General features: G+C 32.4%; 1 protein-coding gene across 1 annotated transcript in view; it reads left to right on the forward strand.

Annotated features, from left to right (window-relative positions):
* The window catches only part of LOC124358947, a 36,892-nt gene extending 12,707 nt beyond the window's left edge, over nt 1–24,185 (forward strand). Inside the window, exons 7-9 of the mRNA XM_046811231.1 lie at nt 7,207–7,302; nt 15,429–15,534; nt 21,478–24,185. Of these exons, the coding sequence (XP_046667187.1) occupies nt 7,207–7,302; nt 15,429–15,534; nt 21,478–21,551 (276 nt within the window). The 3' untranslated portion in view covers nt 21,552–24,185. The remainder of the gene's footprint in view (nt 1–7,206; nt 7,303–15,428; nt 15,535–21,477) is intronic.
* The last annotated feature ends 3,627 nt before the right edge of the window (nt 24,186–27,812 follow it).

The following is a 27,812-nucleotide window of genomic DNA, read 5'->3' on the forward strand; positions in this document are numbered from 1 at the left end:
GAGAGCTAACCTTTCTACACAAAATTCCCCTGCATCCACAGCCTGTAATATCAGGGAATTATACAACGTAGTGTACACATTTTTCAATAAAAAGGAGAACATTTGTATACTTGGTAATGAAAATGAAGTATCTCTGAACAAAATTGAGGACAATACCCATACATGTTATATAGATTCACCATTTGAAGAAACCTCCCAAATAAATACAATTGGCGACCCCAGATGAAATTATTTCTTTAAAAAATAGATTAACAATTCTGGAAGACATGGTTTATTCAAGAATTAGTATACCTCAACACATGAAGCCAGACAATTTATCTGACACTAACATTTCATCTCAGATTATGGATCCCTGCACACAGACGGAAATCTCAGAATCTTATCCCTTGACAGCTGATATTTCCTCCATCTCTGCTCGTTGACGAGATGGAGAGTTTCCAGTTGGTGCCTTCCTACGCAAACCTGAAGAAACTATTGAAGAATTCTTCAACAACCACTTAGAGTTCTATAACAACCGTGAAGACCCACAGATTCCTTTTAACCTGTTGACGAGTGCCGCAAAACATACCCAAATGAGTGCGCACGGCATTTGCCGTTTGGTCCCATATGAGGGAGCATGGCATTTTCTGTTGAAGACTAATGACTGTCAGTTCGTTCTCACTGACTTACTGTGACGTCTAGCGGAGATTTTTGGAACTTTTAAGTTGTTCCTAATAGTGTCGCTGTACAGTGTTGCTAGTCCTGTATCGTGGTGGCACCTGGTGATAACTTTTAAAACTATTTTACGGAGGCGGGACACAAGACCCGCTAAGCCTCCAAGGTCGCCATTTTATAAGGCCACTCCCCCAGAATGACACAGAGAAGCGTAAACTACTCAGGCAGTGCTATGTGTGCAAACACACCACTCGAACTGGACAAAGAAGAAAAGAAACCAGCTATGAATGTTGAACATGTAAGGTCGCCCTTTGTATATATCCTTGTTTTGAGCAGTATCACACACACTAGGAAAGTTTTAAAACGAGATTATTGCTTTTAACAATCTACAATGTATTTTTATATACATTTAAACTATAATAAACAAGTTTATTAACATTTAAAAGTTATTTTTATTTTACTCCCTAAAAGTCTGTCACTGGTCAATGAGGCACTCAGTATGGACCGTCATAGCGGCACGGCAAATGCCGTGCGCACTCGTCAACAGGTTAATAGTGCGGATAACGGACTCGAGAGGGCTCCCCTTACAAGCTTAAATAACGGCGCTGGTGATGAAAACTTGGCTAAACTCGACCTCGAATCATAACATTTATATACCTCACCTCCAAAAATCCTAAATGATCCAAAAATTCATAATTTTTTATGTAGGATTCAATCAAATGAAAAAGCACAAATGGAAACCCCAACACTGAAGAATATTCGTAAACCGGTCACGGAGAAAACGAGAATCATAACAGTGCTTCATCAAAACCTAGATCGAATCAAGAATAAGATTAAAAGTTTGAAGGTTATTTTTGACGATGGAAGGAATTGTGAAGGAAACAGGATTTTTCCGGACATTTGCCATCGTTCAGTGTGAAACAAGAAAACAGTAACACTACGTTTCGAGATCTGCAATCTGATCTCTTCTTCAGGTAAAGAACTAACCTAATACATAATTACAAACTAGGTTAAAATAAACAAATCTTACTAAAGCGTTGTGGCACCGCCTAAGTCAGGAATCACAACCTACATGTTGTTTGTCAACTTCTTCAACTCTAAAGACATGTACTTAAACACAAAACTATACCAAACACTAATCATTAAAACTAAACTATGGAATACAGGTCACAATACGTCTTCACTCGTCTACTAACCACCTACGACTGACCAGAGGGACTAGCCAATGGTAATCGTGACGGCTGGCTAAAACAAGATGGCGGAAATACAAGGGAAGGGGGACAGGAATGGGCCCTTTCGTTATTATTGGTTCATGCGAGATGAACTTCTTAAAACCATATTGTGACTCCGCATTGGTTTATTACAAATATCCATCCGTTTTGATACTTTTGGTTTTCTCTTTAGTTCATTTTTTTAGAATTGGCAACCAAAGCGGCCTAATCTTGACTGATGGTTGACTGATTGGTTGGTCTGCCAATTTAATGTATGTTGCCTCAATTAATTTCCTTTTGAAGAAAAGTGGTTCCCGATGTATTATGTGGGCTTCATCCCAATTCATATGATGGTCTTCGGACCAACAATGGTGTGCAATTTTTGACTTTTCTGTGAAACCCTTTCTCGTGTTTTCTTTGTGTTCTTTTATCCTTACGTTTAGTGGTCTTTTTGTCTCGCCTATGTATTCCCTATTGCAGCTACATTTTATACTGTAAACACAGTTTTTGGAATCCTGTGTGCCATTTTTTGGTTTTGTTTTTTACGAGACTTTGTCTAAGAGTGTTGTGTGTTTTTAAACGCGGTTCTAATGTTGTACTTTCTATCTACTCTTCTAATTTTCTCCCGATAATCCCGGCACATAAGGGATTGACATAAACGCAAATTTATCAAAATTCTGTTTTTTTCTGACTCAGGAATGATTCTTCTGGTTCGTTTGCACTTATTAATTACTAATTGAGGGTATCCATTGCTTCTGAGATCCGATTCCATTTTCTTAAATTCTTCTTTTAGTCCATCTTTATCTGAGCACAAGCTCTTTGCTCTATCAAACAACGAGTAGGCTACTCCCTTCTTTGACAGATTTTTGATGGTTGGAATGATAATTTAAATATTTTCCTGTGTGTGTTATCTTTCGAAAAACAGTTGTCTTGAGGACATCCCTATCTCTTAATACACACACATCCAAAAAAGGGAAGCTTGTTTTGGACTTCCACTTCCATTGTGAGGTGGATGGAAGGAGAAATACTATTAATGTGATTCAAAAAATTATTTAATTCAATGTCTCCATGAGAAAAAATAACAAAGGTATCATCCACATACCTCCACCAAATCTTCGGTTTTGAAACTGAGCTGAAGCCAAAGCTTTTCGCTCGAATTCCACCATAAAGATATTGGCGAAAATAGGAGACAGTGGAGAACCCATTGCCATCCCCTCATCTTGACGGTAAATTTTACCCTCTAACCTCAATATAATTGCTTTGAGTGCATAGTTCGAACAGTTCCATAATTAATGGCACGGGAAGTTTAGTTTTCTATCCTTTAATGTTTGGTCTTCTTTGAGACGTGATTTAATAATTCCGAGAGTTTCTGGAACTGGTACATTTGTAAATAGACTTTCGACATCAAAAACTTACCAGTTTGTCAGTTTCAGTCAACTTTAGGGATTTTGACTTCTCTACGAAATCCCTGGAAATTTTTGATGAAAGAGTCAGTTTTTCCTACCAATGGCGTTAAGATGTCCAAGAGGACTTTAGACCAATTCCCTGCAAGGTGAATCACGAGAACTAATGATGGGCCGGAGAGGGATGGTAGGTTTGTGGATTTTGGGAAGGCCATACATATGGGGGATTTTGGAGTGGTGAGGAGTTAATTTAGATCTAAATTTATCTGAAAAAAATTCTTTATGTTTTCTTAAGGTGTTTGCTACTTTGCGTTCAAATGAATCAGTCGGGTCTTTATTTAAAACTGTATATTTTTGCCAGTATTTAAAGTTTCCGTAATCTTTTCTTTATATGCTACTGAGTCAAGTACCACAGTAGCGTTGCCTTTGTCGGCAGGTAAGATTTTGACCGTGTTGTCTTTCCCAAGGATCGACCTGGCCTTTTTCTCCTCTATTGTCAAATTGGGTTTTGTGGGGAGGAATTTTTCTGAGTAAAAGACACTTGCAGAGTAAGAGATCAGATTGCAGATCTCGAAACGTAGTGTTACTGTTTTCTTGTTCCACTAAACGATGGCAAATGTCCGGAAAAAATCCTGTTTCCTTCAAGATTAAAAGTTTCAAACATACTCTGCAATCCATCAATCCAGATTTTATTGTAGTAACAGAGCACGGGCAATCACCAGAAGAAATAAAAAATACAAGGCTCGTTAATTACAGTCTAATGGCTGCTTATGGAAGAGAATGCATCAAGGGTGGAGTAGCAATCTACAAAATTGACAGTCTACAAAATGAAACTGTTAACTTGGAAATAGAGAATACCAGCATTCCCCTTATCTGTGAGATAGCTGCTGTCAGAATAAGTTTAAGTAACAAAAGAAGTTTGAACTTAGTTGGAATTTACCGTCCACCTTCGAATTGTGTGGGTGCTACCAAGCAGGCACTTTCTGTCATTGAGAAGACTCTTGGCTCAGTTACTGCAGGTGGTGCATCTATTGTTTTAATGGGGGATATTAACATCAACGATTTAGAACCATCAACAAACAAGATTATGTTCAATGAGCTACTTCATTTGGGTACATCTACTCACGAGGGTACATCTACTTGTGACTAGAATAGCTGTCACCATAAGAAATCAGTCCACCAGGTCTTCATCACCAACGAGAAGAATAATTGCGACTTCAATTGATGCAGTCTGCACAAACCTCCGCTCTGACGAAATGGATGTCCAGATTATCAACACTGGGATCTCTGATTACATCTACTTGTGACTAGAATAGCTGTCACCATAAGAAATCAGTCCACCAGGTCTTCATCACCAACGAGAAGAATAATTGCGACTTCAATTGATGCAGTCTGCACAAACCTCCGCTCTGACGAAATGGATGTCCAGATTATCAACACTGGGATCTCTGATTACACTGCACAGTTGTGCAGATTGACATTGCCAGTTTCCTGCGCTAACTCGATTTGTTCAACCAGGCGACACTTAAACGCCAATAATCTCCTCCAATTAAAACAACTGTTGTCTGATCAATCCTGGCATGACATATTGAGTATTAACAATGTTGAGGAGGCCTATAACCTATTTACATACTCTGTTAGTCTGGTACTTGATTCAACCTGTCCAAGGAAGAAGACGAGAAGACATATGAAATCAAGAAAGATCATCTATGACTCAGAGGCCAGAAAGCTGAAGGAGGAATACTTGCGAGCTCACAATCTCTACCTATTGACGAATGATGTGAGAAACAAGCAGTCGGCAAATAGCTTCAAAAAGTTATATGATCTGAAACTGAGAGACCTTCAACGTGATCATAGTTCCGAACATATATTATCCTCTTATAATAAAAGTAAAGCCGTTTGGGAACGTAAAACGAAGAAAGAAAGTAATGTGTTATGCTTTACCCTATGAGTGGATGGAGTAAAGGTAGAAGACCCAATGAAAGTAGCTGATCATTTTAATGAGTACTTCACAACTATTGCTGATGAAACCCTGAAGCTTAATCCACAGAGTTCTTCTTTACCTAAAAAGATAAACGAGCAAGTGAATCTCTGCGACAAGGGATTTTTCCTCAGAAAATGAAAGTTTCAAAGGTAATACTGCTTCACAAGCGTGGAAAAAAAGATGACATGCGAAACTATAGGCCAATCTCTTTGCTCCCTCCCTTTTCAAAAATGCTTGAGAAAGCAGTCCTCATGCGGTTACTTCTCCACCTCGAGGAAAACAGACTCCTCAATGAGAGTCAGCACGGGTTCGTTCGGAGGAAGTCTACTGTTTCAGCTTTGGTGGACTTGTTAGAACATCTGACGGACAGGATCGAAGATGGAAGCAATGTAACTGGTTTCTTTCTAGATCTATGTAAAGCATTCGATTGCTTGGACCACGATCTCATCCTGTTGAAGCTCTCGTCATTGGGAATAAAGGAAGCAGCTTTGCAGTGGTTCTCCAGTTATCTGAAGACAGGTACCAAGTCGTTGAAGTACAGCATGTGGCCAAAAGTGAAATGACCTTCATAAGAACCAGCCAACGTTCAATATCAAGAGGAGTTCCCCAAGGTTCAGTGCTTGGCCCTGTGATTTTCATCCTTTTCACAAACGATCTTCCTTCCCACATCAGTCTTTACTAGAGCTCATTCATGTACGCTGACGACACAGTCGTAGTTTCAGTTGGTAGATGTCTGGAAAGATTGGAAGTTGATTCTTTTATAGCACTGAATAATGCTCTTGAATATTGCCACAACAACGACTTGTCTTCAATGAAGAAAAATCTAATCAGCTTATGTTTGGACGTCATAGGGGTGATATAGGTGGATTACCTAATCTTCAAACACATAACCACCGGCTTAATAGTGCCATTTTTGCAATCAGGAGGATTACTGCAATAGGTACACCGGAAGCTGTGATGGTTGCTTACCATGCGCTGTTTGAGAGCAGTATGAGATATGGAATTGTGTTTTAGGGTGGCTCTTCAATAAACAATCTCGAAAGAGTGATGATTCTCCAGAAAAGGGCTCTGAGACTCATGGCAGGGTTGGCGAGAGAAAGCTGTAGGGGAGTTTTTCTGGAGAAGAACATTTTGACCGCGGTATCTTTATTTGTGTATGAAGTTATTCTTCTGTCAGTGAAAAGGAGACTGCCTAAAATTGCAAATATACATGGCCGCAACACAAGATTTGCTCATAATTACAATCTCCCTTACCATCGTACAAAGCTCTTCGAGAGAAAGCTGTCATACCTTGGAGCAAAGTTCTTCAATACACTGCCAGAGGAGCTCAAGAAGCTGCTGGATCTGGTCAAATTGAAGACTTCTCTGAAAACTTGGTTGTCTGCACGGCCATTCAACACGGTTGCTGAATTTCTGAACTGGAGAAGCTTTAATCTGAATGACTATTAATCTTCAAATGTTTGTAAATTTTGTAATATTGACGCCATTTCAAATCTTAATGAAGATAAATAAAGGTTCTCTCTCTCTCTCTCTATATGTTAATTTTATATGAAAAACTCATTTATAGAACATTAGGTGGTTAAAAAAACGTTTATGCAACGTTAGGTGGTTGAAAAATAAAACGTTTATACAAAGTTACAATTTTTCAAATTTTATTTTTTTCCATAATTTTGTTTTCTTTATAATTTTTTTTAGATAATTATTTTATGATAAAAATGAATATTTTCCAAAACTGCTTGTTCTTTTCTTTAATTTGATATATAATATGTTAGGTTTAAACAATTTCTTCATCATTAAAAACATTTTTTTAAATCCCAAAAAACGGTCAGTATACTGAGTAAATTCATTGTTATAGGCTTAGGGTTCAATGTGTAACATTATATTGCTTTTGAATTTTATTTTTAAAATAGAGATAGTCTTAATATGGTGTTCTTTCACCCTTTCTTTTTTTTAGATGATGGAGTCAAAAGCGAAAAGATCATCATCCGCATTCTTCAAGGGAGGACGGTTGAACTCTGGGTCTCGACCCAACACCTCTCTCACAGCTAAGGTATTTGATAATCTGTTATTTTAAAGAAAAAAAATCGGAAGATCACAAATTTTGATATAAATGGCATGCAACAGATTGTACATTCATTTGAGTGATGTTTTGTTTTAAATGATTGAATAAATAATAACTGTCTGATTGTCTGAGTCCCCATCCGACCATGAAAACCATGAAACTGTGATTAAGCCGTAAATTTTGCTCATTGTGAAAAATGTGATAAACCTTTATCAAGCAGTGAATTGAATTTACAAACCCTAAAATGTCTACAACTTGTGATTAAATTAATCAACTTGTGTCGTCCCCGAGGCTATGTCGTAAGGCTTGGTTCGCAAGTGAACGAGAATTGCGCAAGCTTAATCACGGCAATCGGTCCTGGCGCGATTTAGTAATGTTCCTTACCAAATGGAGCAGTTCATATGAGGGAGTGTGAGCAACACTACTTGTTATTAAGCGATAGTAGATTTAGATTAAGTTATCATAAATATGTTACTACTAGTACCACAGTTAAAGTTAACTTTTATGAGTATTCATATGATTTGAGCTAGAATTTGGGTACTATCTCAAGGGATTTTTTTTACGATAAGTGTGGGGTGGGCATCTTTGAAACCCGCACTGATGGCCAGGGGCATCAGTACTTTCTGATCGGTACTTTTCCAAGCTCGATCATGTGACAGATTGTCCAATGTCATCTGACGTCAGAAAATTTATTTTTATTTTTATAATACGTACGTATTTACTTACCTACAGTATATCGCGTAATAACCAGTAGTAGATAGGGACAGAGTGGCCTCCATTTTTTTACAGCTTTATTCTTTTAGCATATATATACGTAAATATAAGAATAGTGTCAGGATTTAATTCATGTTTTTACTAAAAGAAATCAAGAATTTCTGGCAGAAGTTATATCTGACTAAAATTACCAATTTAATTCACAGTAAATAATTATTTCTATTTGATATAGAGGAGTCTAAGTACATTATATTTTTTATTGTATTTTAACATTTAATTAGCAATAAGTGTAACAAACTGAAGTGATATATGAAGTTTTGTCATAAAATATTAACACAGTGCATTAACCATTGTGCCATACATATGGTATTAAGTAAATTAACTATATTTCTATGTTTAACACCTTCGCTGCGATGCAAGATAAGTACCAACTTTAGGACAAACGGAGTACTAATAGTGATGTGCGTCCGCAGTTAATGTGTTAAATTATGATACATCCCTTGCTGTAATTATGAGGCATATTTTTAAGTAAGTACCATTGTGATATATAAAAAAACGAATCTACTTTTTCTTACAACTTGAATTTTTATATAGAAACCCACACTTCCGACATTATCAAGTCTAAAAACAACCTTTTGTATATTGTCTTCATAGAAGATTGCTACTTCAATCAACGATGACTGCAATATCATTTTGACACTATTGTTTCTGTTGTGGCACTGACTATCAAGATGCTTTTTCAGATGAAAAAAAAAAAATGTTAGTCTCTGGTTGCTAAATTGGGGCTGTTGAGATATTATTAAATTATTCCTAGCAGAATGCTGTGATGAAATCTTGAGTATGTTTTGCCGCTTGTGGGTGTACATTGCCATACAGCAAAATATGTTTCTCCATGATAAAAATGTCATGGCGAACACTTCTTGAAACTTGGAGAAAGTTTTCTGTTAACCAAAAAATTGTGGAACGTCTGTTCATTTTCTTTTATCATTTACTTTCTGCACCAGATCCGTTGGTCTCTACTCCATCAAGAACTTTCATTTGGAAACTTTCATCTTTTAAAGCTCTTACCCATTTGATTGCCAATCCATCACTCATAATGTTTTGTCCATACACTTCACGATTCTGACAGTGAATTTAAATTGCTTTTAACGCCTTTATCACCAGAAAACAAATAAAAGTACATACTTCACAGTCAGCGGGATTCCCAATTGATGGGTACATTTGAAATATGCATTAACAGATATAAAAATGATAGAATTTTGCCATAATTGCATCCGTGGCTTACTAACAGATGAAGGTAGACACTGTCAAGTGTGGGATATTGACAGCAGTGGTAGAATTTCAAAACGGTAATTAAAAACCACACTTCGAATGTCTTCTTTATACCTTCACTGCGACACGTGATATGTTCCGACTTTAGGACAGCCGTAGTAGTAGTAATGTGTGTTCACCGCGCATTCAGTGTCTTAAAAGTCAATCGTTGACAATGGATGATTTGAAAGGATAGGAAAGTGACAGATATTTGAGATCGTTTAATGTGTTTTAGCAGAAATACGATATATATATATATATATATAAAACTAGTACCTACGTTATTCTTAACATGTTAAATCATAATATATAAGTCTAAGCATGCGAAAAAATAAACAGTTCTTCGACTACAGTTAAAATATATATCTGATATTAATAGAAAAGTAGATTACAAAAGAAGAAGAAAAATGCCACATGTGCCAAAAATTACATATGAGAGTATTTAACTAATAAATTAAGGATTTTCCCTTTTTAGAATATATTTTTTACTTAAAAAAAAACTATTCAGTAAATAAAAACATTGTTCTAACATGTTATATTACATTTTTACAGATAGACAAATAACACAATTGCACAAATTGTATCTTACCTCTCTCTTACTCATCTTCTAACGCTATAAAAAGTGAATTTTTAATTTTAAGAAATTTTGCATGCAAGTTAAATAATATAAATAAAGTTATAATAAAAAGGAATACTATCAAATTTTTAAATATGTTATAGTATATTAAAAAAATAGTTTTATTTCATGTTCTTGGTATAAAAAACCATTTTCTAAAGATTATAATGACATTTGCTAAATTTTAACTATAAAATGCCTTATTAAATGGTTTCAGATTGTACAAATCCCATTAACATAAAACTCTTTTAAAAAAGTTTATGGTATTGCAGAAACAAAATAAATGTGTTGTATATAAAAAAAGAATGTTTGTACCATATTTTGGTTGTTTTTACTATTAACCTATAGTCAAAATAAATTGAACATTCATGAGTTATTTACCAACAGAATTGTATAGATCTGTTTGGTATTGTTTGTTTTTTGTATTAATTATTTGTACTAAATAGAACTAGTTCTTGAAATTCAGTGTGTAAACATATTGCTAAAATTCATTTTCAACTAATTTATTTGGGAAATATACTGTTTTGTTAATCAAGCGTTGCTGAAGTAAACTTACCTCTGGCTTGTGTTGTAAGTTACACTCTTGCACATTGTCTGAGAATTGCATAAACTAATTAACACTTTGCACAAAACAAACATTGCAATTGACCTTTAATTTGTTGTATACATGTTTTTAGTAATTCTGCACTATCCCTGCTCAAGTTTCATCAAATTTGTTATATAACAGAAATTATCATAGTAAACTTCTAGGTAAGTTTTTATTAAATAAATCGAAAAAGTACAACTCTTTAGATTGATATTAGTACATGGACAAAGTATCCATAGCTACTCTCAGCTCAAGGTTGAACATTAATCACAAACTCACTTGTAGAGCTAAAATAATGGGAACTTCTTTAAAACACAGCTTATTTATTTCTGCTATTAGACATATAAAGCAAATTAATTACAAACAACAACTTCCAGTTTTTAGGATCGTGTTGCCTTGATGGTCTGGTGGTTTGTTCTTTTAAACAAGCAGGTGACAGCTGCTGTAAATTAACAAAACCTTGTCAATTAAATCTTTGTTAAAAATTAAACGTCTTATATAGTGGTTAACCCAACGACATGGCCAATGACCTTAAGATCTCCATAAGGAGACCAATGCCAAATTTTTTGAAGTATCCGATCAGGAATAAAAGTTAAGATGGTAATTTAATATTACATATATTTTGCATACAAATTTAGTCTTAATTGGAATACAAGTTTCCAAGTTATGAATTTTCATAGTTATAGTTTGGTTAGAAAGCACCAAAAACTGGTATCTATTTTCGTTCTTACCGACATAAAAGCTGGAAGTTATTTTTTTAAATAATTTGCTTTATCAGAGCATAAATAAATAAGATAAGTTTTAATGTACCCTGTTAATTACACCTTATTAGTTAGTCTGTTCTTATTGTTCAAACTCAGGTATCTTTTCGACCTGAGAGTTGGACTAAAAACTCAAATACAGTTGGTGTACACATACACACAAATTTAATGGAAGACGTAAAATTGATTAACCTTCCAATGAAAATAATTTTTTATTTATTCGTTAGCTATTCATATCGATAAACAATCAAACACTCGGCTTCTCAAATGTGTATATGTCAAGCATTCAAATATTTCATCAGGGTTAGTGTATTGTATGAGCACATTTTACCAAATTTTGTGAACACTGTGAGTACCAAACTTGGTAAAACTTTGGTAAAAGTGATTTTACCAAACTAAAGAGGTACCTGTGAAATAATTTGGTCCTGTAACACATTTGCTATCAAGGGGCACAGGTAGTGGTGTGTAACGACAATCGTATTAACACGCATTGATTTGTTTGGTAGCAAAACTGTTAAAAAATTTCTAACACAAGTTAAAGACGGTTTTTTATCCGGAATGAATTTGTTAATTATTGGTGTATATGTGTATAAATTTTAACATGAATTGTGTTAGTAAATAATAACTTTGGTAAATATTGGAATCATTTATGTGTTTTCAATTTTTTATGTTTTGTGTAATAAGGTAAAAAATGACTTGTGTCGCACACAATATTTTAAACTCAACTTGAAGTCCATGGTTTTGATGCAAAGGCTTTTCAATGTTCCTTAAGGATCTTATTATGAAGTGAATAGTGATATGTCATTTCCTTAAGCTTTTTTCTGAAGCTGCATTGATGGGTTCCTACAGGTTCTGGGTAAAACAAACAAAAGTAGTGGGGTATATAAAAAGTATTTGTGGGGGCTGAAACACTGGATGGTTTAGGAAGTATAAAATACCCTCAAAAGAGGCTCCGGAATCTTCCCACTGTAAATTTTTGAGCTTTAAGATCTCATAAATGTGTTGTAGCAAACAAATAGGTGCAATTTTAATGTATCTTTCAAAACCTGGCTTGATCCTCCTGAACCCTCCCCCTCCTTATATATGTCCATGAACTAAAGAGAGGTCATCTGGTGAGGGGATTTTTATAAAGGGTGCCCAATTACTCTCTGGACAAAGGTATACCACGTTATTGCTCAGATCTAGATAACCATATTTTTCACCATATGAACATGGTCCCCGATGCTTAGTTTCTGATCTGTCTGTCTGTATATATTTTTTTATTAAAAAATTAATATTAAAAAAACTAAAATTAAATTATATCAAAATTGGCTCAAATTTTTATAACAACAAGGCTAGTTCCTGAAAAAAATATAATTAAACTATTTTTAGTATTTTCAAAATGGCGCCCATTAAAACGTTTAAACTTTGAATATCTTAAAAACTAGCATTTTTCTCAAGCATTACAAGTAAAACAGTTTTTAGAGGATTTTATCACAAATCTAATGACACCAAAATTATTTAATTCGAATAATAAATAACTGATTTAGAGCAGATTTATTGTTACAAGACATGGCCCACATTGAGGTTCTCAGTGAAGTCACCAATACAAAAACTGAATAAACGGCAGCTCGAGACCAATGTTCATATGGTGAAATATGTTTGTCTTGACCTGAGCAATAACATGGTGTAGGCCTATCCTTATCCAGAGAGTTAAGGGACACTCCGTATAATTGACAATAATTGTAAGTCAAATAATTATTATTGACTTTCTTTGTTTAAAATTTCTTATTTAAATAAATTGTTTGAAGGGTAACAGAATTTTAGACATTTTCAATCGTTATATGTCACAACACTATATTTGAGGATTAAAATCCATCCTGTTCTTCAAAAAATGTAAGAAATCTAACAAAATGTGTTTGGTTATTTATACCCAAAGCAGAGAGATTTATTCCAATCCTCCTATGCAGTATGTAGTATTACAATAGCAAATGCTTAAAATTATGTTAAATATGCCTTTCATGTGAAATTAACCAATTTATTTTTATAATAGAGTAAAAGCTAAAGAGTTACTGTTTACGTGCACCATGTTATAGACATTCACATGTTAGGTTAGGCCACCTAATATTGACTTCGTACCAAACTATGTTGATCATGGCTAAACCACAAATTGTAATTAATCATTTATATATATATATATATTCATATATCATATATATATATATATATATATATATATATAAAGAATGTAGAATATACATAAGAATGTACATATATATATATATATATATATATACTAGCAGTTACCCGCGGCTTCGCACGCATTTTCATGTTGAAAACTCGGACAGTATATATATTCATGTATTCTTTATCTATGACATAATAAACACTCCTGAGATAATCGATAGTCATTCAAATCTATTCCAATTTCCTAATCTATTTTAGATTTAAGTTTAAAGAATTTGGGGTCCTGAAGTCGTAAAAAGAAACAGTTTTTATAAGATTCGTATTCCCTCCAACATTCCATGATAATTTACTGAAGTGCTCCTACGATTTCAGTAACAATAAGAGTTAGCCGTTTTACCCCAATGACGAAAGTGTATCGTCCAACTAAAAAGTTGCTGCGGTCGATATGAGTCTGTTCTGGTCGTTTAAATTCACCCCCGGTCTAATCTATTTACAGTTCCACAATTGCTTTATGCTGTTGCACTAACCAAAACAACTGTCTCATATGTTGGTTTCGGGTTCTAACTTAGGTTAAATTTTGATGATTAAGTCATTTTGATATTTTTACCGATCACTAAATATGTATTAGGGGTGTATATGCTTAAAGTATTAGGGCAAGAGTATGTTATCTCCATTTGCTTTTCAATAACTACAGTAAAAAGGCCATACACTAAAATTTAAATGTAAACGCATGTTTCTGCCTCTTTGATGAACTTCAGCTGAAAGTGTTTAACAGATGTTAAGTATCAGTTAAATTTATATTACGTGTCGTAGCGCAATCTGCCGAATCCAATGTAAAACACTCCAATAGCAACAACAATTTGTAAATAAAAATGTAATTAAATAGACTATTTAAATAGGACCAAATTGTGAATATAAACCATTCTCGAATCCCCTTCAACACACAGACAAAATATATATATCTTGTGTTCGTGTGTAAGTGACTGAACTCCTAAACGACTGGACCGATTTTGATGATGATATATGTCCCGCGGCTTCGCACGCTTTTCGTAAGTTTTGCCCGCGTATGAGCATTTCTGGTTGAAGTAAATTATATTTCCAACCCCGATGTAGATTTTACCTTGATGTCACGATCAAGAAAATATGTCAAAAATGTATTGTACATGCATAATGTATTTTATTACAAAGTGGTCTACCACTCAACCTTTAAGTTCAACCAAAAATTTAGTTTAGACAATTATACATCATAACTTAGCGCCTTCAAATAGTGTTTCACTGTTTAATATACGTATCTATCTCGTAATTGCAGGTTATAATGTGCAGGCGCTTTGAAAACTTTTCTTCATTTTATTCGTTTATATTCACGACATAAGCGAATAATTCAGATAATAACTATCCTATCTTCTAAGTTAGACTAAATTACGGATACATGTGAAATTTGATTGAAATTGGTTCAGTCGTTTTGTAGTTTATTGGCAACATACATCGTGACTCAAGATTTTTATATATATAAGATATATATATATATATATATCTGTGTGTGTGTGTAAATTTGTGTGTAAATATATATATATATATATATATATATATATATATATATATATATATATATATATATATATAAAGAATGTAGTTATGCAAGTTTTAAGTACAATTCCAAAAATCTATATATTGTTTCAAATATTTGTAATCTATTTTTAATTTTATTGATATTTTCTTATTACAAACAGATCACAAATATAGCAAAGCCATCAGTAACAATCAGTTTTAAAATGATGAAAACATTAGGAACTGTTGTGTGGATCCCAATTTTCTCTTGTGGAAGCTAAAATATTTTTGAAATGTAGAATATTTGCACCAACATTAATTATTGCACAATGCCAGCCAGCCATCACGCTTGTCTGTAGTGGGAAAGTACTCATGTATTATGTGTTTGTACAGAAGTGTTGTATTGTGTCAGAACCAGGTGGTGTTGAGTCCACTTGACTCTCTGCAGATTAAACAGTCGTCAGTGGCAGTGGCCGTCTCCAAACACTGGTCGCCCGAACAGCAAACTTATGTCAACTGTAAATATATGCTCACGCACACTACACTAGTCTAGTGATAATGGCTTTAGATGTGCGTTTGCACGTAAATACGAGATGAATCACTTTGCAAATGTACATAGAATGTGGTTTGTTTAGTAGAACGGTCAAACAAAAGTGGTATGTGATAGTTGCTGGATGTGAATATTTTTGAATATACTTTTTAAAAATTTTCACAAATAACTATAATCAAGCATTTTGTACATTAAACAATAAGGCAAACTCTTCTTTATACCCTTACTAGCACCTGCGGCGTCACACGCAATTTCGTAGGCTTTGCATGAGTATGAGCACTCCTAGTTTGAGTGAATTATATTTCCTATACTAATGTTGAGTTTGCCTTCTTGCCACAATGAAGTAAATTTGTCTAAAGGTGTCATATTTATGGACATTCTTGCACAAGCTAAAAGCAGCAATCATTTTTTCTTCTGATAGGCATCAGCTGTATTATATCAGTTATAAAAAAATTTACAAGGTACAAATATTTGGGCAATTTTATTCCAACGGAACTTATTTCAATGAAATTCGTCAATGCATAAGTGAGCTCGACTACTTTAAAGATACTCTTGTAGAAGCCAGAAGCAACAAACAAATGTTAACTCTCAACTATGACATGTTTGGCGCTCACAGCTTGTGCATGTGTACCTTTAAAGCGGTCATGCACGCTTATGCCTTGATGGATTCCATTGACCATTAAGAGTTGTAATAAAATTGTCCAAATAATTGGTATCAAGTACATTTTTTATAACTATACTGGTTTTTTGTTAATTGACTTTATAAATTTTCAGCAGACGCCATTTTGTTAATATTAAAGAAAATACATTTTTTTTTTATTTGCCTGTTATCTATTCACAAATATGTGCCAAATTTGGTTTATTTAGCTTCACTAGTTTAGAGATAATGATTTGTTAATAAAAAATACAAAATGATGGCTAGCGGCTAAATGAAGTAGAAATTGGAAAAAAATTATTCTTCATTTTTAGCTTTGACAATAGAAAATAGACAATATTCTTTATTCATAAACGTTGCGTTTAGAATTTTTGTCAATACAATAAAGGACATACAGAACATAAAATTTAAAATATCAGTTCATGATGCAATTGATTTCCAGTTTATGAACTCTTGAATAGTGTAGAATGGTTGCTGGATAGGGTTGCTGGTACAGGTTGGCTTTGAATCACACACAGAATTTGAAAATACATAACCAGCCCAACGTTTTCTTTTACACCCTATATTATTACACACAATAATACATAGCTCTGAGAAGCCTACTTCTGTCAAAAGACACCTAAGATTAGGTTTATATTAGTATTTTAATTTATAGTAAAATTTAGATGGCAATTTTGTCTTTTATAACCAATAATTAATGCTTGCTAAAAATGTACAGTTCAAAAGTACATTAACAATGACTATTTACATGTTATTTCTTTCTTAACTAATAAATATTTTATAACATTTAGAGCTGAAATTGGTACATTAGTTCAAAAGAACAGTCTAGCGAACTTTTATCTAACATAGTTCTTGCTGATTGTTTCAAAATGGAGTCTTCAGAGTCAAATTCTGACCATTGTATGTATTAGGACATTTTCCAATGTAGATGAACACTTACCTAATTGCTGAAATATAAAAACAGTTTGAAAACTAATGGTTACTCCTTACAGGACTTACACACTATAAATGTAAAAAAATTAAAAATAGTGGTTAAATTAATTTATTAAACATGGATTTGATGTCGTAAAACAATGTTTACGCAAAACATTTGATTATGTTTGACTTCCTCTTTAAATTAATATTTCATAACTTTAAGAGACAAAGATGGGATTCTCTAAATAAGAATAGGCCTATATACCAGGGATCATAAGAATGTGTGAAATTTAAGTTCAATTGGTTGTATAGTTTATGTGTGAAAGCAAAACAAATAAACAATAGCCACAAACAACAAAGGTCACATTTATAATAGTATTAGAACTTGATTCTTTGATTAAACTTTATTATTGATAATGAAAAAGTTGAAAGGATAACAGAATTTTGCATATTGCTATATGTTACAAAAATAAATAAAAATAAAACTAAGTTGCTTTACACCTAAAGAAATAGGAAGTGTCCAATCATCGATCATAATTCATATTTAAATAATATATAAAAATGACATAAGTCCAAAAGTCTAAAAGTCCTTTTATCCTTTTTTGTTTAATGTGTACAAAGCTATTTAAGGGGATCAATTACGTATGTTGTAATTAGATTCAAAAATCAATAAAAAGTAATTCCTGTATTTTTATGGATTTTTATATTTCTATTTATTGAAAAAGTTATCTCATTGTGTTTTATTTCAGTTCTAGTTATAAATTATAACCAAGTTGTGTTTTTAATTTACGATTTTCTCTTTAGACTTCAAAAGTATTAATCAGATTTGTTTGGAAAATGTTTAAACATTTCACACAAAAGGATAGATTGATGCTACAAGATATATAAATAAAGAAAAATTTAAATAATTGTGTTATGTTAACTCCTTTCCTATTATAAAGTAACATTTTTTGTTCAAAGGTAATAAAATTAACGTAACCAAGAAAAATTAAAAAATAATAAACTGTTCTGCGAGGGATGTAATTGTAACTATTTTGTCTTTCCAAGGGACTGCAAAATCTTAAGATTTTTTATTTGTCGTTATGTAACAAAACAGTTTTCATCAAAGTATTATAAGAATTTTGGGCAAAAAAAATGTAAAACTGTTCACAAAGCACAGGTGTACAAAGTAAATTATGACAGAAGAAATCATTATTTTGAAAGTGTATTATATTAAGTTAAAATTTGTAAGTATTAATAAACAACAAGAAGCATGACAAATTTAAAACGTACAAATAGTCAACAATAAAGCATTATAAACAACATTAAATAAATTTGTAACAGGAAAATTTCAGAATTATTTAACATTAGTTAAAATAAAAATATACAACATAACAAATAAGAATTACAATTTTAAGGAAGAGACCAAATGTTTGTTTATAGAGTAGTATGATTATTCTTTCAAAAAGTAGTAAAAACCTACTTATATCTATTTATATTTACAAGCCATGTACTTTCTGACAATTTATTAAATAATTTAATTTTCATATATATGACTATTATGTGTTGTATATAAATATTGTACACATGGCTAGTTGTTTTAATATATTAAATGTATCATTTCCATTCTATAGAAAAGGATTTTTGTTCAGTGTTTTGCTGTATTTTAATTTTACCTCTCTCAGATCAATATTTGGTATCCATCTGATTGTATCAAGTTGGCATGGTATTGAATTACATCAACAGCAGTCTAAAATAATAATTTACCATGCTTTAATTGTTAATCACAAATTTAATCTATGTGAGTAATGCTGAAACACGGTTAAGTCATTGTTTGAAAATCTTTATCATACAAATGAAATTAGAGCACTGTAAAATACAACTGGAATACACTGTTGGAAACCATAAGTAGCAGCTACTCTGTCAAACTGTTTGGTTACATTTAACAGATAGACTAAATAGAAACAAACAGGACTACAACACAATGGGTACCGAAATAGGCCTTTCCTGCAGTAGCTGCAAAAGCATGGTCCATTGTGTGGAGCATTCAAGCTGTAGGCAAAACAGTAATGGTAGCAATTCCTAACTGAACTAGAAACCTGTGTGGTTCATTCAAGTTGTGATATGGCACTGATGTAAAGAATTTTACTTAAAGGTTATCCTTAAGGCAAGATAACTCGTTTGGATACAAGCTTGTTATCCTTTTTATAAAACAGTGGTACAACACAGTATATCAGCCATGTTTAAGATCAGGCTTTTACATGATCTTGATTAATAATTATTGCAAGAGTAGGCTATTTGTAATTTTTTTAGTGGATGACATGTTTGTCCCTCTACTTTGAGCTCAGTATAAATTGAGCCAAAATTTGTTAGTATCTCAATTTACATTTTTGGGAAAGTAATCAACAATTTCCCTACTAAGATTCCTTTCCTGAATGGATTATCCAACTCCCTCTTAGCACATAGCTGCGGTGTGAAGGATTCATTCAGTGCCAATGTTGAATTTAGCTCCATTTCACCTTCTGCTAATCGCAGTGTCTAAGATTTGACACTGTCTCAGACTTAATCTCAGAAATCTGGAAGGATACAGCGAAACAGAAATAGTGTGAGAAACCTGGTTTCTGCGCTATTCTTTGGGATAATGTCTAAAACATTGTAGTGCACTCACTTGTGCATGTAAGAAGACAATGACAATACCTCTTCATGTAGATAACACTGGTTTTCTGCGGGATATAACAGATGGAGCTCTTTTGTGAACTAGATTTTTCTCATGTCAAAACTATGCAACACGAAAACATCTAAGAACTCATCATGTTGCTGGCAGTAAGTTTTGAATACTGAATTCATGGCAAGTACTAAGAAGTATTGCCAATGTACTGTACTGTTTTGGTCTTACTGGATCCCCTCAGGCGGACGTGGACTCCAGATTTCAGGAGTTAAGTCTGTGGTAGTGTCAGATCCTCTTGGCATTTCAAAATACCTTAATATCGACACCAAAGTCTCTTTCATGCTCACTGTAATGAAATGAATCGTAGAGCTCATTCCTATTGATTAGTCATTGTAGAGAGATCCGCAAGTTAAAAAAAAAATCCTGTTACATAATTTTTATGATTAGTTTAACTGCACTTAATTATCTAGTTTAATAATTAATTAACTACGTTTATTAGGGTAGATAGAAAGGAAAATACCTTCTCAAATCAATATAAAAATTGTTTATTAATAAACTTAAAAGTTTAAATCGGTTTTTATGAAAATGACTTTATATAATTTAAAATATTTTGATTTAATACCCAAATGCTTACACAACCACTTATTTTGTTAAAGTTTACTCAAGAAAAGGTTCTATTCTTTCAAATAAATTAAATTAAAGTTAACTTCTTGTTTCAACAATAAAATTGAACTAACAGTATTACTGTCTTATAAAACTCAAATAAAATAAAACTTTTCTCCGTTATAAACAAGACTAAATAAAACTGAACTAAAAACTTCCTGAAAACGTTTTTGTACCACTTGTGTCACACCTGTTACAGTTTATACAAAGTTCAAACTGTAATCTAACTATGTTTTACCAAAAATATTTATTGCAAACTTTATATCTTGATGTGTATAAATTATTCCGACTGTTGAATACTAAATGGTTATTACCAGTAACTTTTAAATAATATTAAAATTGAAGAATTTATAATATGCTCTCTTGAAAACTTGTGTAAATTATTAAGTGAATTCACATATTTTATTTCTATTCTTTATAAAAATGTACACAATATCCACAAAACCCCTTGCAGATGGATACAGAAAAACTATATATTCGAAAACACTAAATAATTACCACAAAAGAACACTCAAAAGATCCCAAGAAGCGCATATTGTAGCTATTTATACCTCCCCTTCCAGTAAACCAGCTAACTATAAGCAACCCCTATGATTGGCCTCCCACTATCTAATCACAAGATCAGTGAGAAAAAAAAAAGTCAACTCTTATAGTAAACCCGTTAACCAAGCAGACTACCAGAAATCCTGTTGTCTAACTGTATCATCCCACATCCGCAGACCCTTTCTTGAGAAATTACATAATTCTATCTACTTATACGGTACTTTAACATTAATAATTGATTTATAAAATTTTTTTGCATATAATTTCTCCCATTAATATTTAAAAATTAAATTTTAATTTAACTATTTAGCAAATACTAGTCTTGATATATAACGCATTGGATTAGTTTAAAGTGTTCGATGGCAAAAATAACCAAAATAATAAACTTTATTTGTATAATATCCATCAAGTATAGAAATAATTTTGTAGATTTGTGCTTTCTAGTTTAATTTATTTTATGTAATCCAACAACCAATAATTCATTTCAGGTGAGACATTCCAGTTAAGGCCATCAGACCAGCGTCAGAGATGGAGGAATCGCAGTAATGTTCTTAGAAAATAGTATTGTTGGTTAATCTATGATAAAAGTATTTTGTTCATTAAATGAATGTAAATATTTTTGTACTGTTATGTAAATGCTTAAGCTTTGAGCACATCTTTTAATTACTTCAAATGAAATGATGATGTGAGTTATTCAACTATAATATTTATATACATATTAATTCTTTTATTTCTTTTTAACATTATTTTGTAAAAATATTCACTACTGTTAAAAAGATCTCTCACCCTGAATCAGATTAAATTTCTGCAAAATGTAAATTGAATTTTGATGTACAGTAATATAATTTTCTAGCTGTATTGATCTATATAAATTTGCTAATACTAAATAATTACTTTAAGATAAGTTACCTATTTTCCACATAAAATAAGTAATCCAAGGCAGACATTGCTATGCTTGTAAATATTTTTTTTTATTAGCAATATTGGTTACAATTAGATTACATACCTTTAGTAAAATTCATGCAAGTTTTCTTTAAATTTCTATTTATTATTGTCAATTACTTCTTTTTTATCATTCACATAAATAATAAAACTAAGCAGCGTTATTTAAGTTTTTACATATTTTGTTTCAAACCGGTATATTTTGTATTAATTAAACTAAATTACTACCAATAATATATATTGTCTAAAATTTAGTTTCAGAATTTAGTTTGTTACAGTTATGGAAAGAATTTAAGTTGTGCGTAATGTAATGAGTAAGAATTAAAACAATAGAATAAAATTATAAATTCAGTTTAATAATTTTTTTGTAGAAGTGTTAAATGAGCAAAAATTTGAAAGTGAAAAAAACTTTGTTGAAAAATACTGGTTTACAAATCACCCAATCAATATAAATTCTTTTAAATAACAGAAATAAAAGATTAAATTATATGTTTTTAAATTCTAGTTTGAAGACTTGTCTATAAAAAAATTTAGATCTATGAGAATTTGATTGAGAAAAAAAATTAAATATTGATATTTATAGGGGTAAATGAGATTTAAATACTATTAAGTTTAACATGTTTTAAAACCAGAAATTATTTTTATTTTATCCAGTAAAAAATATTGTAGTTTTTAGTATAATTTGTACTGTCATCAGAGCTGGGACCATGCATTTGCTTGTAGAAGTGGTTGCAGGATAAGTGTTTTGAATTGGTAGGAATTTGCAGTTCCTGTCCAGAACATAGCTGGTTTTGTCCATGTACAGTATAGGCCTACATTTCCTCGTTGATTATTTTTCTCTCTTGTTATTTCTCTCACAGGGTTATTTTACAACTGTTCATAACTGATTTTCCCAAGAATTTAAAAAAGAATTTACTATGTTAGAAAATACAATTCAAACATTGGCAACAAATGTTTCTTGTCAAGAATATACTATAGATCAATATTTCTAATTCTCACTTTATTCAGAGTAATAGAAATCTGGTATTAAAATGATGAATAACATTATATACCAATCACCAAAAACCACCTCCTAACACCAAAACAATTTTGATTTCTTGCCTGAAGACCACTAATGATTGTAATGTTGATCCTTGATGAAATTAATTATAGAATAGTCAGTGTTAGTAGTAGAAAATTTTCCAACAGCTATCCTCCATTACTGCAATAGCAATTTTGAGTGCCTATATCATGGCACAGTTCTGAAAAACTGCAATCTCTTCCAATAAAAATTAAGGCAAGTGATTGGTTTTTAAATGTAATTTGTATATATAAACATCTTAAGAGTAATGCCTCTAGGTCATTGTTGGGAATTGTGTTTTTAATTTGATTAACAAATCACATTATCTGTGCTTAAGTGATTACTGTGAATGGTTAAGTGCTTCTAGTAGATACTAGTTCTGAGAAACTGGATGATTAGGAGCAATTAAATCCTAAGCATTTACGTCGATTATACATACCAATTAATTATTAACGACACTAAAACTGCCTTCCTACATATCGAGGATTATTTTTTGTAGATGATACATCTATTGAAACATCATTGCTGTGTTGAACTCCAAGGTCACTCTCCTGTCTTTCATACTGTTGCTATGGCATTGTTTTAATCAGACGTAATGTTAAATTCATGAAGTGAAGATCCCTCTCTTATTGTAGTTCTCTGATCATAGAGTCCCTACACGAAACGGTCATTCATTCACTGTCATTGACCTGTGCCTGTCATTGACTTGATTTATCAGAGTGCTATCTTTTATAGATAAGGAGACTTTTCTGGAACCATTTTATAGATTTTTAGATATAAAATCTACAGTTGTACTAGCCATTCCTTTAATTGTTATGGTTATAGTATTCAGTAATATGTCACAGCAAAAGCTGTCATTTGAATGATTTACATAAGCATTTCTTTAAAATGTTAAAAATTGTTTTTTGATTCCGTATTGCATTCATTATTTGTTGATTTTTTTAATAACACAACGTTACTGTAATGTCAAAACATTTTACCATTGTGTTGTGTGGTTTATTAAATGAGAAAGAAGTATTATTATGTATTATAAGAAGTATTACCATTGTAGTTAGAATTTGTTATATTTCTTGATATATTTATTAATAATTTTTGGAATTATTGTGTTATTTATAGTACAAATCATGTTAAAACAACTACCAAAGACTGATTATAATATTAATTAATAATAATAAAATTTGGGTTTTTAATGCAGTGGTGATTTATTGTAATTTCTACCTTTGTTTCATTGTGTATTGTATACTGAGCTTGTTGCTGCAAATTTAATATTTGTAGATTGTGTTTTGATATTGAAACATGATAGCAGTGAAAATTATTTCAGAAAAACTGATAAATTACTTCAACGCATGTATCACTTAAAAGTTTTTAGATTGACACGACATTGAATAATAATTTTGAAGTGTCATTTATGCAAGAAATTAAATCATAAAGTAATGTGTTTTTCAAGAAGGCGTTTTTTGAATACAAAACATTGTATCAATTCAAATTTGAATTATTACAAAACACATGTGGATAGTATCTTCTAATCCTTATTCTCCTTTTTTGAAGCAGTGTTGGATGTGACTATTGTGGTATCCTAAGTTTGGAACAGATATTTTCTAGTTCAGGCTTATGGACATTCGAGAATGCCAGATTCTACTGTTAACAGAAAAATGTGAAAATGTCCTTCATTCAAGGAAACTAATGGTACTTGCATCACAGTACAGTTTCCATACCTATTTGTTTGACATTGTGCGTTCTTAATTTTAACAGGATAAGACAAATCTGAAATGGTCTAAATTTTGATACAGTAAACTACTGTTTTGAGGTAAATAAAACAGTCAACGCAATAAAACACTCACTTTCAATTTTGAATTTTCAGTTGAGTATCGTCTTCACACCTAGATTCTAGAAGATACACTTTTTCGTAATTCTCAGCACAATTGATAACATGTTAAATTTCTCTTTGGGTGCTCTGAATCAAATAACATATTAGTTTTTACAGTGTTGCTAGTTTTTTTTCATTAAAAATCTGTTAACTTGAAGATCAAATTTTACTTCATGGTTGCTAAGTTTTAAATATGCCCCTTCACTTTCCTTAATCTAGTGAATATTTCCTGAAAATTTGACTTAAATAATTGAAACCGTCTGATCTAACCATATCGGCAACTAGCTAGTCAACATTTTACGTGTGTCCAGAATCCGTACATTTCTTAATTTCTAAAATCGCATCTTCAGTGTCAAGAAAACAAAATTAAGATGTTAAAAAAATGTATTTTATTACCAAAGGGCTGTAAAGTACAATATCCTCTCTCATAAACGAATTGGACTTTTTAACTTTAGTCTGTTGGAAAAGTGGAATGGCTTCATTTTATTTCAAGAAATGTAAATGCAATTCCATGTTAAAACACCTTATACAGTGACCTTGAGTTAATTTCCTAAAAGGACCATTCTGAATTTGGAGATATTTAGCTCAAAATTGTATTGATTATTGTTTAAATTTGTTATTATTCCCTACTAAAATAGTTGTTGAGGAATAGCAATAAAGAATTCTTAATCTTAAGAATTAACTGCACTGGAAGCCATCTTGATTTGTGCTCCATAAGAAGGAACTACGCCCACCTTAGAACTATTTTACTCCCTTCATTTTGGTAGCAGAATTTTTAAAGATTCACAATTTTGGTGCACATTAAAAGCGGCATATTACAAACCCGTGGAACCAGAAATAACAGGGAGAAATGGTTTATTATTTAACATTGTTCTCTTGGGAAGACTAAAATCGTTTTAGTACAGCTGCCTCTTAAAGTATTAATTTTGATTCACAGGTTTCACGCACACAAATAAGTTAGTCTCTAACTGCCGCACAGTGGGGTATTTGGCAATTTTAGCCGGACAAAAGTCAATTTTGGAATGTTAGGGAAGGTAAAATGTAATTAAGGTTTTTAATAGGTATATAGTCTAATACGTGTGCACCCTTTTTATTTTACTTGCACTGTCCATTGGGTATCCCCACCACTGGAAATTCTACTGATAGTCTAGTCAAGGGTTTTCACTGATCAAACACTTGCTTGACCTCCATGTGTTGAGGTAACTATTTTCAGAGCTGTTTAATTTAATTGTGAAACAACAATGAATATCGATTTCTCAAGGTAGTGACAATTACATTATCGGTATATGAAGCTATAATTAAATTAATGATGGGGTTTTATAGGTTCATGAAATTGGAATCCCGACATTGTGGTCAGAATTAGGGTACTGATCTCAAAGTTATGTCCCCCTGGAAGAAGGGAAGTCCAGCTCTGAACCAACCTCTCCAGTCAAAGCAGGCAGGAGGTTGCACACCCTTGTTGAGGGTTCTTGCTAGCAAGAACCTCTGAGGTTAGGGAACAAACTCCACCAACTCCAATGGTCATCTCCTACAGTAGACTAGACCTATCGAATTGCCCATGAACCCCAGAATCTCGACATTTGCGGTTAGTGATGTGCCGCTCCTGGACATCCATAAGGGTTACCCAGATTTAAGTGACACGTTGTTTTTGCTGTGCCCAGTGTGTGGGTTCAACTGAAAGGTATAAATCAGCCAGAAGTGATCCATATTGGTTGTTCTTTTGATCTACAATACAAGTTGTTTTATTTATTATCATCAATTCATTCCTTTTTTTATCATCAAATAGTTTTTTTTAAATACATCCATTGAATTTGAACATGTGTGAACATCCAATGAGAAAAAAAAACATCCGTGCGTTAAGGATAAAATATCATTAACATTTCAAATATAATACCACATATTCATATTGTATTTTTATAGTACAAAAGCTTACAAACAAAAGTTTTGATTTCCGTAAAAAAGTTTTAAGCAACTTATTTTTCTGATGGTGCTGATTATAAGTAGTATAATGTCAATATATAATGTGACAACTAGTGTTATATTATGTTGTTATAGCGTTCATATTGGGGTTTCACGTTAAATATTGTCAACAATGTTGTGTAAAAATGAGCCCCCTATATGTGTTCTTATTACTTTTATAATTTATAACCCTTTGTTTAGCTGTGGAGTATTAGTCTTAAGAAGCTTATATGACTTGAAGGAATCATGATTGTTATACATCGGTCTCAATCTGATTATCTCACAATAATTGTAGATAAACTATTCTGAGTTTCGTGTATATTACAGCAGAATATGTAAAATGTCTTAAAACAAACCTTTATGACATGGGATGGCCTAAATTATTATTGAATCATTTTTACTATTGATATAATTTTGTTCGGGTAATTCATGCAAATTCTCCACTGTGCGATGTAGCTACGCTAACGCACCGCGTTTACAACTCTGTAGCAAAACCTACTTTACTGTGGTATTGTTTCCTGGCTATGCTACATGTACAGCGAGTTGCGTAGCCAAAGCTATATTTTCAAATTTACTAAAATGGCACTAACATTATGTATAGATAAAAATAATTATAGCCTGTAGCCTATAATGTAACCTGTCTCCTGAACCGTCCGCTACCTGGAACACCCAGGCCATTCCCCCCTCTCCCAGCCCCCCCTAGCTCAGCTGACTCACGTACTAGCCCCCCCCCCAATAGACTAAACCCGAATTATAAGAAACCGATCACATATTTGAAAAGTACATACAAAATAAGTTGCACGAAACTAAACAAGGGCACATTTTATAAGAAAAGCCAAACAATAGACAGGTAGTCTGTTTAAAGTTTGTAGCAATAGTTAGTTTTAACTGACAATGAAATTAACAATGTTACAAAACTAATTTTGCAATGTAGTTTATTAGTGACTTCCTCGGCGGAAGTGTGGTTCAGGATAGATAATATGCTTCCAAGAAAT

The sequence above is a fragment of the Homalodisca vitripennis genome, chromosome 4, assembly GCF_021130785.1.
Source record: "Homalodisca vitripennis isolate AUS2020 chromosome 4, UT_GWSS_2.1, whole genome shotgun sequence".
Classification (NCBI taxonomy): domain Eukaryota; kingdom Metazoa; phylum Arthropoda; class Insecta; order Hemiptera; family Cicadellidae; genus Homalodisca; species Homalodisca vitripennis.